General features: G+C 44.2%; 1 protein-coding gene across 3 annotated transcripts; it reads left to right on the forward strand.

Annotated features, from left to right (window-relative positions):
- The first annotated feature begins 7 nt into the window (after positions 1 to 7).
- Positions 8 to 6,969, forward strand: LOC128887212 (calmodulin-binding transcription activator 1-like). Of its 3 annotated transcripts, XM_054142859.1 has the most exons (6): positions 8 to 236; positions 1,405 to 1,562; positions 1,843 to 2,333; positions 4,134 to 4,289; positions 4,448 to 4,472; positions 6,725 to 6,969. In XM_054142859.1, the coding sequence occupies exons 1-6, from the start codon at positions 152 to 154 to the stop codon at positions 6,818 to 6,820; spliced, it is 1,011 nt and encodes a 336-aa protein (XP_053998834.1). In that variant the 5' UTR covers positions 8 to 151; the 3' UTR covers positions 6,821 to 6,969. The 3 variants fall into 3 exon arrangements, with proteins under 3 accessions (XP_053998834.1, XP_053998832.1, XP_053998833.1); XM_054142857.1 differs by lacking the exon at positions 4,448 to 4,472; XM_054142858.1 differs by lacking the exon at positions 4,448 to 4,472 and having other exon boundaries at positions 1,843 to 2,318.
- The last annotated feature ends 525 nt before the right edge of the window (positions 6,970 to 7,494 follow it).

Consider the following 7,494-nt stretch of genomic DNA (forward strand, 5'->3'; position numbering starts at 1 on the left):
ACCCCCGCCCCCTCTGCCACCACCAAGAACCCCCCTCTGTAACAATTTAGAGTAAAAAGGCCGTAAGTCATGCGAGCGTAACATAATCAGGAGAACGTAGCAATTAAGGGGTTTATCGAAAAACACAGGTGGCTCGCCGCTGCTGGACAACATGGAATTGTTGCAAGAGGATGACTCGTCATTAGCCCTCAGCGAGCAGGGAATGGAGAGCGCTCCGACCCCTCAGGAGACTGTAGGTCCGTACCTTCCTCGTTTCCCCTTCTATTTGTCTGTCTGTCTGCCTGTCTATCTGTAACTATTCGTAACTCTGTCTGTTTTCTAATGTACACTTAATAGATTCATCGGCCTAGATAAAACAGTACTGCGCGGGCTGCGTTCCGTAGTGTTCCTAGCTGAAACTGCGTCCCTTGATCTGTCTCTGTCTCTATCTCTGTTTCACGTACACGCAATACACACACGCACACATACACGCACACATACACGCATACACACGACACTTACCACGACACGCACACACACACACACACACACACACACACGTACTAAGAAGAAGAAAAAAGTTCCTTTTTGTTTTTTCCGTTTCTCTGTTTCTCTGTCTTATGCGTAACGAGACGACCGGATCGGTCCAGGCTCGCTGTCCTCTAACTCCTCTGAACTCTTGCAGCTTAAAAGCAGTATTGGTGTTGCTTGGCCTTCGTAACTGCTGGGTGTTGGATGATTGCTGTGTAACGTCTAAAAAACTTTCTTAGCCGCCTGTTATCGGCCCGAACGACCAGTTCCTCGAGTGAGACCGACGGTCCCGTCTCTGGTTCGCTCGCCGACGAGTTCTTAATAAGGACAATACGTCACGTCCGTGATAAAAATTGGACGCTAAGAGACACGGCGCTTGCGAGAGCACCCGCGTGCTCGTGCATCGACCGATCGGAATACGGAACGCTGTCGGATACCACGTGGCTGGGTCGGTTGCACGCGTTGGCGCAACGGGAACAGCTTCCGACAAGCGGAGAAACGAACCGTCCACGCTCGACGGTGTCGAGGACGATTCTCATTCGTGTCGTGTACAGATCTCTCCGCACCGTGCTGAGAATAAATCCGCAATTCACTTGGGCGTCACACGTTTCGATTAACGTTCGATTTGGTTCACCATAGAAAACTAAAAAAAAAAAAAACTAAAAAAAACTAATAAAAAACAAAAACAAACTAGAAGTATATATATACAAAAAAATACAAAAAGTAAAAAGACAAAGAGAAACAAAAAACAAATATATATATGTATATATATATATACGTTCACAGTTTAAAAAAAAAAAAAAAAACAAACCTCGGTGTTGTGATCGATGTGATTTCGCCGGTCCCGTAAACACCTTTTTCGAGTTTGGCTAGGGTGGTGATTCCTTTTTATAGGGGAGGAAGACGCGAGGGTGCTGACATTGGCTGAGCAAATTATAGCGGCGCTACCGGAAAGGATCAAGAGAGCGGAAGGCGATTCTCCGTCTTCTTCCTCGCCACCTCCCCCGGCACCGCCCTTATCGCCACTGGAGGACGCTCTGATGGAACAAATGGTGAGCGATCGTTCGACGCAACGGACCCTCGTCACCTCCATAATCCCAGTTTCGTTTAATCCGTGTCCTGAGATCATTTGCAGGGTTAGAGATGTAGACTTAAAAAAGGAGACCAACCTCGCACCTCATTCATGCATTCTTCCTCGAAAAAACAAATAAAATTCATGCCATAGAACGTTAAACCTATCCATTCCCTAGATTTCTATTCATCATTCCCTCGGCAATCCAAGCGTTCTTCCTCTAAAACTAACCTCGCATTTCTATGCTGATATCTCCGCAGCCTCTGGATTCTGGTGAATTGTTCGACTCTTATCGCGACTGCAGCGGAGGTGCGGCATCGGTGTCAGACGTGGATGCCGATGCCAGCCCCTCGAGTCCATCCAGCAGCTGTCTGACACCGGACTCGCCCTCGCCTCCGCCCACGACGGCCGACTTCTGCGAATTTCTGCAGCTACAGCTGCAATTGGACAGCGGAAACGGGCACAACGGGCAATACTATACTGGCGAACGGAAGTACGGTAACGTGATGGGCTCTGGAATATGCGGGGGTGTGACAGGTGGCGGTAACGGAGCCGGCGACGGAAGCGAGGCGGACCTGAGCAGGCTCACGCTGTCCGATCGCGAGCAAAGGGAGCTCTACCACGCCGCCAGAATGATCCAGAAAGCCTACAGAAATTACAAGGGACGCCAGAGGCAGGAGGAGGCCGAGAGACACGCCGCTGTCCTCATTCAGCAATATTATCGTCGACATAAACAGTACGCTTATTATAGGTAATCTGTTTCTAGCTTAACACGACGCGGCAGTTTCGTTTCATCCCTCATCCTTTTCCTCCCCCCCCCCCACCCTTCTGGAAAGAACAATGGTTGAAAGTGACCATGTGAGATACTGGTCGGAAAAGGAAAGTTTTCGCTAACGGGTGGTTGTACTGTAACGAACTGAGATAGTTGGTTTTCGAAGGAATTCAGTCTATTAGAAACACTTTGAATTTATGACGTCTGGGTATTCTCTCTTGTTTCACACGTGTGCAAATAAGTCGTACTATAAGGATTTATACGTATTAATACGTGTAAGATAGGACAAATTTATTTTTACGATACTTGGAAGGCAACACGTGTGCAATAACTTCACTGTTCAGTGAAAGTTTCTTAATTTCGAATTCTGTATCTTTCATTGACACTGTAATCAGTGCATACAAGACGGACCAAATGGCTCAGTTCTCTACGGTATATCGTAACGAATCAGGAAACATTAGATATTCAATCGACGTGCCATGGTACAGATTGTTATTAGGAGTAACAACTATGACTTTGACATCTTCTCATCGTACGTCGATTAACATTAAAATTACCAAGGTCATACATGCAACTGTATCTTTGTAATTAGAAGAAAAAGAAACAAGCTAATTTACGAATAAAATTGATTCACTTCTACAATAAGTAATTTAAAAAAATTGCAGTGTAGCCATTGTTAATAGCGGACTGCTTTTAATAACAAGTTTGAATACACCCTTGGTAGTTTCAGTGCGAAATAACTGCTGTAGCCTGATTCCTACGCACGCAGCGTGTCGTTACATAAACGATATTCTTTTTTCAGCGTGTACCGAAGGTGGCCATTTTTTTGAGCATTGTCCTTTCAGATGCTTCATGCACGAAACGTCGCATCGACCAGTTCCAGGAGCGTGGTCGGAACCGTTAAATTCTCGTCAGTGTTTCGCGAGTTGGGACGTTAGTTTTAATAAGCGGCAATTAATAAAGCGGGAGGACAGGGCGTACCCGTTGCGGGGGCCAATTTAACGATCCAGTTGAATCGGACGGATTTCACCCAAGTTCGTTCTGTCCACCTCTGCGGAGGGGAGCCGAACTTTTAATTGGCATCGTAAATAATTCGAAAACTTTCGGAACTTCCTTACCGCCGCCGCGGTGTTCCGAATACAAAATTAACCTGGCATTAAATTAATACGACTTTTGTTTGAGATGAAAGCTTCACCCGCCAGCCACCCTCACCTTGCTTCTTTTTTTGGCTCGTTCATTACACGAATCCACTGGGGCAGCGTTTCTCAAACTAGTGCCCGACGACTCCTCGGGGGCCCGCGAGTCCTCGGAAGGAGAAACAGAAACTTGAAATCGGGAGAAGCTGGGGTTACTGTACTTTCGTGCTTAACAGGTTAAATGCAAATTGCTAACAAGATATTAGAATATTCTAAACGATGCCTGTAGAAAGTTAGGTCTCGAATTTGTCCGTTTTTCATATCAAGAAGTAAGCTACGCATCCCTAACAAATAAATCAACACGAACAAATGAACATTGTTCAAAAACATTCTTACATTGCATTAAAAAATGGTTTCGAATAATATCACAAAAATAAGAAGTTCAATTCTACAATCAATTCTTTTCATACAAAAATATATTCTTTTTAAAAAGGTTTTAAGTTGGATCCCCCCAAAAAATAAGAATTTAATTGCACCCCGTGGGGAAGTCGAAGTTTGAGAGACACTGCGTTACCGCATTTCCCAGAGCGCGTCCTTCGGGGTGCTTTTATTTCACGGTGTGCTCTACTTTCCTGTTTCGCAGACAAGCCACGAAAGCCGCGCTGGTGATACAAAGTAACTACCGGAATTATCGGTCGCGTCCGGGGTCGGCCAGCTCGAGGCAGCAGGCTGTTCATCAGCAAGCCGCCCATCAGGCAGCCAGGAAGATCCAGCAGTTCATGAGACAGTCGAAAATCAAGTTAGTATCCGGCCGGTGCACATAATTGCATTTCCTGTTGCAACGGTGTGCACGCATTATTAGTTATGTAGTACTTCTTGTTAGCACACGAAAGGCTTATCGTAACGAAAGACATCTAAAAGTTCTAAAGTCTCCCTCTTCTGTGTGTACTAATGCAGCTTGTCGTGGGACGATTCACGACCGGTAAGTAACGAAAAACAAGTAGGGCGATTGTCGCGCGGCAAACACTGCTCGTTTATCGCTCCCCTCGTAATCTCTTATCTCGAGAGGATAACTCCGCTCTTTCGCTTTCACCAGGACGATCAGTGCACCCTGTTTCACGACACCCGAATTTATAGACCCGGTACCGATCGATCGTTTCTCCCGGGAAGAGAGTAAAGAAAACGTGTAACCATCTTCGAGATTAGTCTCTGTGTTTCTTTTCTGGTTTCTTTTTCTCTCTTTTCTTTTTTTTTTTTTGATTTTATTTATTTACGGAATGCGACCGGTGCTTTGTGTCTTTCCTGTTTTTAAATGTTCTAATCGTGTTACGGAGTACCAGTACATGCAACAGCGTTCACGATACGGAGCTTGTCATAGAGACGAGACGAGATTCTTCAATTATCGCGTTGCTCGACGATTGTCCACCTCCACGAGGAGAGATTTTGGAAACGTGATTGGAAATGATTTATCGTTTTGACGATGAGTACTCTGTGTTGCTATGAAACTGTCCACGCGATACGTGCAACGCTTAGCGTGTACAGAGTGTAGAGAGCAGATCTAGGCACGTTTGATATGACAATTTGTATTTTAGAGACAAACGACTATAGAAATTGAATATTTTAATTTCTAAATTTTTGTAAATTTGCAACGTACCTTAACTCTGTGGTATAGATATGTATTTTGTTTCTTGCAGTAATGTAAAGTAAGTATTTTCATTTATTTTCACTTTCGAGCAATAGTTTGGACGATTCCCTAACTCCATTTCAAATCAAATTTGCCTAGGTCTGATAAGTAAAATATTTACCACTTAGGGCTGGATTCTTCTAGTCACACATCCACCTATCCAGATGTACGAATTCAGACATCAAATTCACATACGAATCTACATTTAGTACATGTAGTTTTGCTATACACGTTTAGTAAAAGTGTATGTACATCAAGAACAAACTATTGCTAAGCAAATTAGGCAGAAGGGAACCGCTAGAAGTCAGTTTACCGTAATCAGTTTACCAGCAAAGTTACGTCACTTGTTTGCCTTAAGCCACGTTTACATGTAAGCAACGTATACTGACAATCAGTATGTACGTATTGCGTTAGAAAAGTAATTCGTTTCAAGTGCCTCGAATATGCGATGCGCATTGTGTTTTGCATTACGCATTGTTTATGTGGTAATGTGGCTTAAAGCTTCATCCTGCAGATCTTGTTTTAAGTCACGTTCCTATATAAACAATTCGTGTTGGGGTACATATTGCGACGCAATCTCTTTTAAGTAAGTCACACACCTGTTACACCGCATGTCGTATATGTGGGAATGTGGCTTAAAGCTTTGTCCAGCAGATCCCAGATTGAAATGTTTTGAAAGTTTACAAATTTCGTGTTCATTAACCTTCGCGATAAGATAAATGAATGTTTAAGTTAACCAGAGTTTTACATTATTGCAGCAGACAAATTGGTGAAAAATAACCAATTGGTACCTTGATTTGGGCTTTCTACCCCCTGACGCGTTAAACTGCTACTTTCTATGGACCGGTGCTGAATTTTCAATTCTAGTAAAACGCATCATAATTTAGATATTCAAGCTACCAAGCAAACATTATCTTCAACCCTTTGCACTCCTTTGTTCCACACGACATTCTTTCAGGTCCAAATCGATATCACACGCTTGAAAATTACAAAATGCAACAATAGTGTGAAAAAACGGGCACTTCAGTGAATTTGTTTCTCTCTTTCTTCGTTTAAATTGCCTTACTATTTAATTAAAGTAAATTACAAATAAATCATTTAAAAGCGTTGGGAGCAGCTGGTAACGAAATTGAAATATAATTCGGAGCGCAAAGGGTTAATATCTATAAAGCAAACGCTCATCGTTCCTCAGAATATTTTCACAAATTACATGATTCATCTCTGAAGATATTAAATTCTTCCTCCAAAGTAGCCTAATCAAACGTTTCAGCCCCGGTTCATAGAGCCCCGTCGTTTAACGTACCAAAAATGACACGAGATCCCAAATCAAAGGGCTGGTGTATCGGCCACCTTCTCGCCTAACGCGCACCGATTCTCGAGCAACGTGTTAATTGCGGACAGATACCACTGACTTAGATGCGCTCGTTTGTTTACGTAGTTGACGTGTTCCTCAGAGTGCTTGGTCATTCAGTGTCATGTATGCACATATGCAGTAGCGGCGGGCGCGGATGAAACGGAACTACATGAACGAATTGCGTTTCTCCAATTAGGCTGCAGAACGCCAGGGCCGCCGCAAGCGTGAACGGGAGGCCGCCAGCGGGCATTTTACGGGCGGTTGCTGTCCCCCAAAGCTCGCCCTCATCTAGCCCAGGGGCCAGCCTAGTAGCCGCCAACCCAGAGGTCACTTAGTCGACCGTCGATCGAACAACGCGCAGAACGCCGACGACACACCGGAAGCGAAACAATAGAGCCTAGACATTCGCGAATATCGAATATCCGGTCGTCGTGTGGAACGTCCAAGGGATTTTTTGTTTTTGTTCGACGTTTCCGGGCGAGCACCGAGGAGGTTCACCACCGATAAGAAAGAGAGTGAGAGAGAGAGAGAGAGAGATAGAGATAGACGAAGAAGAGAAAGAGAGAAAGATGTTGACGACCACCGAAACCACGGGACACGCTTTGCTCTCTACAATCCCTGATTGAACATGTACCTGCCTTTGATCTAAATCTATCCAACCTTTCGTATATTTGTCCCACAGTTCAGCTCAAGGATCGTGCCTCGTCCTGATCTTCTACTACACACACACATACATATAACACACACTGTACACTGAACACAGACGTTCCGTTTTGTTTCAATTACTCGATGCTGCCGTTGTTTAAGTATGTCTTTCTCTGCATTTTTTTGGTACGGTCGACGCTGACGCTAAGCACAGAGGTAGGTGATTAATCATGGGCGCACGCGGCGTATGGTTGGTGGAATAAATATGTTAGCGAATTCAATCTGGTGGTTAACATATGGAAACTATGTCGAACATTTTTT

This window comes from Hylaeus anthracinus, unplaced genomic scaffold (assembly GCF_026225885.1).
Source record: "Hylaeus anthracinus isolate JK02 unplaced genomic scaffold, UHH_iyHylAnth1.0_haploid 11985, whole genome shotgun sequence".
NCBI lineage: Eukaryota > Metazoa > Arthropoda > Insecta > Hymenoptera > Colletidae > Hylaeus > Hylaeus anthracinus.

Excerpts from the sequence above, each read along its gene's own strand:
- LOC128887212 (XM_054142857.1), top strand. The coding sequence starts at position 152 with ATGGAATTGTTGCAAGAGGATGACTCGTCATTAGCCCTCAGCGAGCAG. Across the intron at positions 237-1,404 it reads GACCCCTCAGGAGACTGTAG|GGGAGGAAGACGCGAGGGTG; the intron begins GTCCGTACCTTC and ends TCCTTTTTATAG. Across the intron at positions 4,290-6,724 it reads ATGAGACAGTCGAAAATCAA|GCTGCAGAACGCCAGGGCCG; the intron begins GTTAGTATCCGG and ends TTCTCCAATTAG.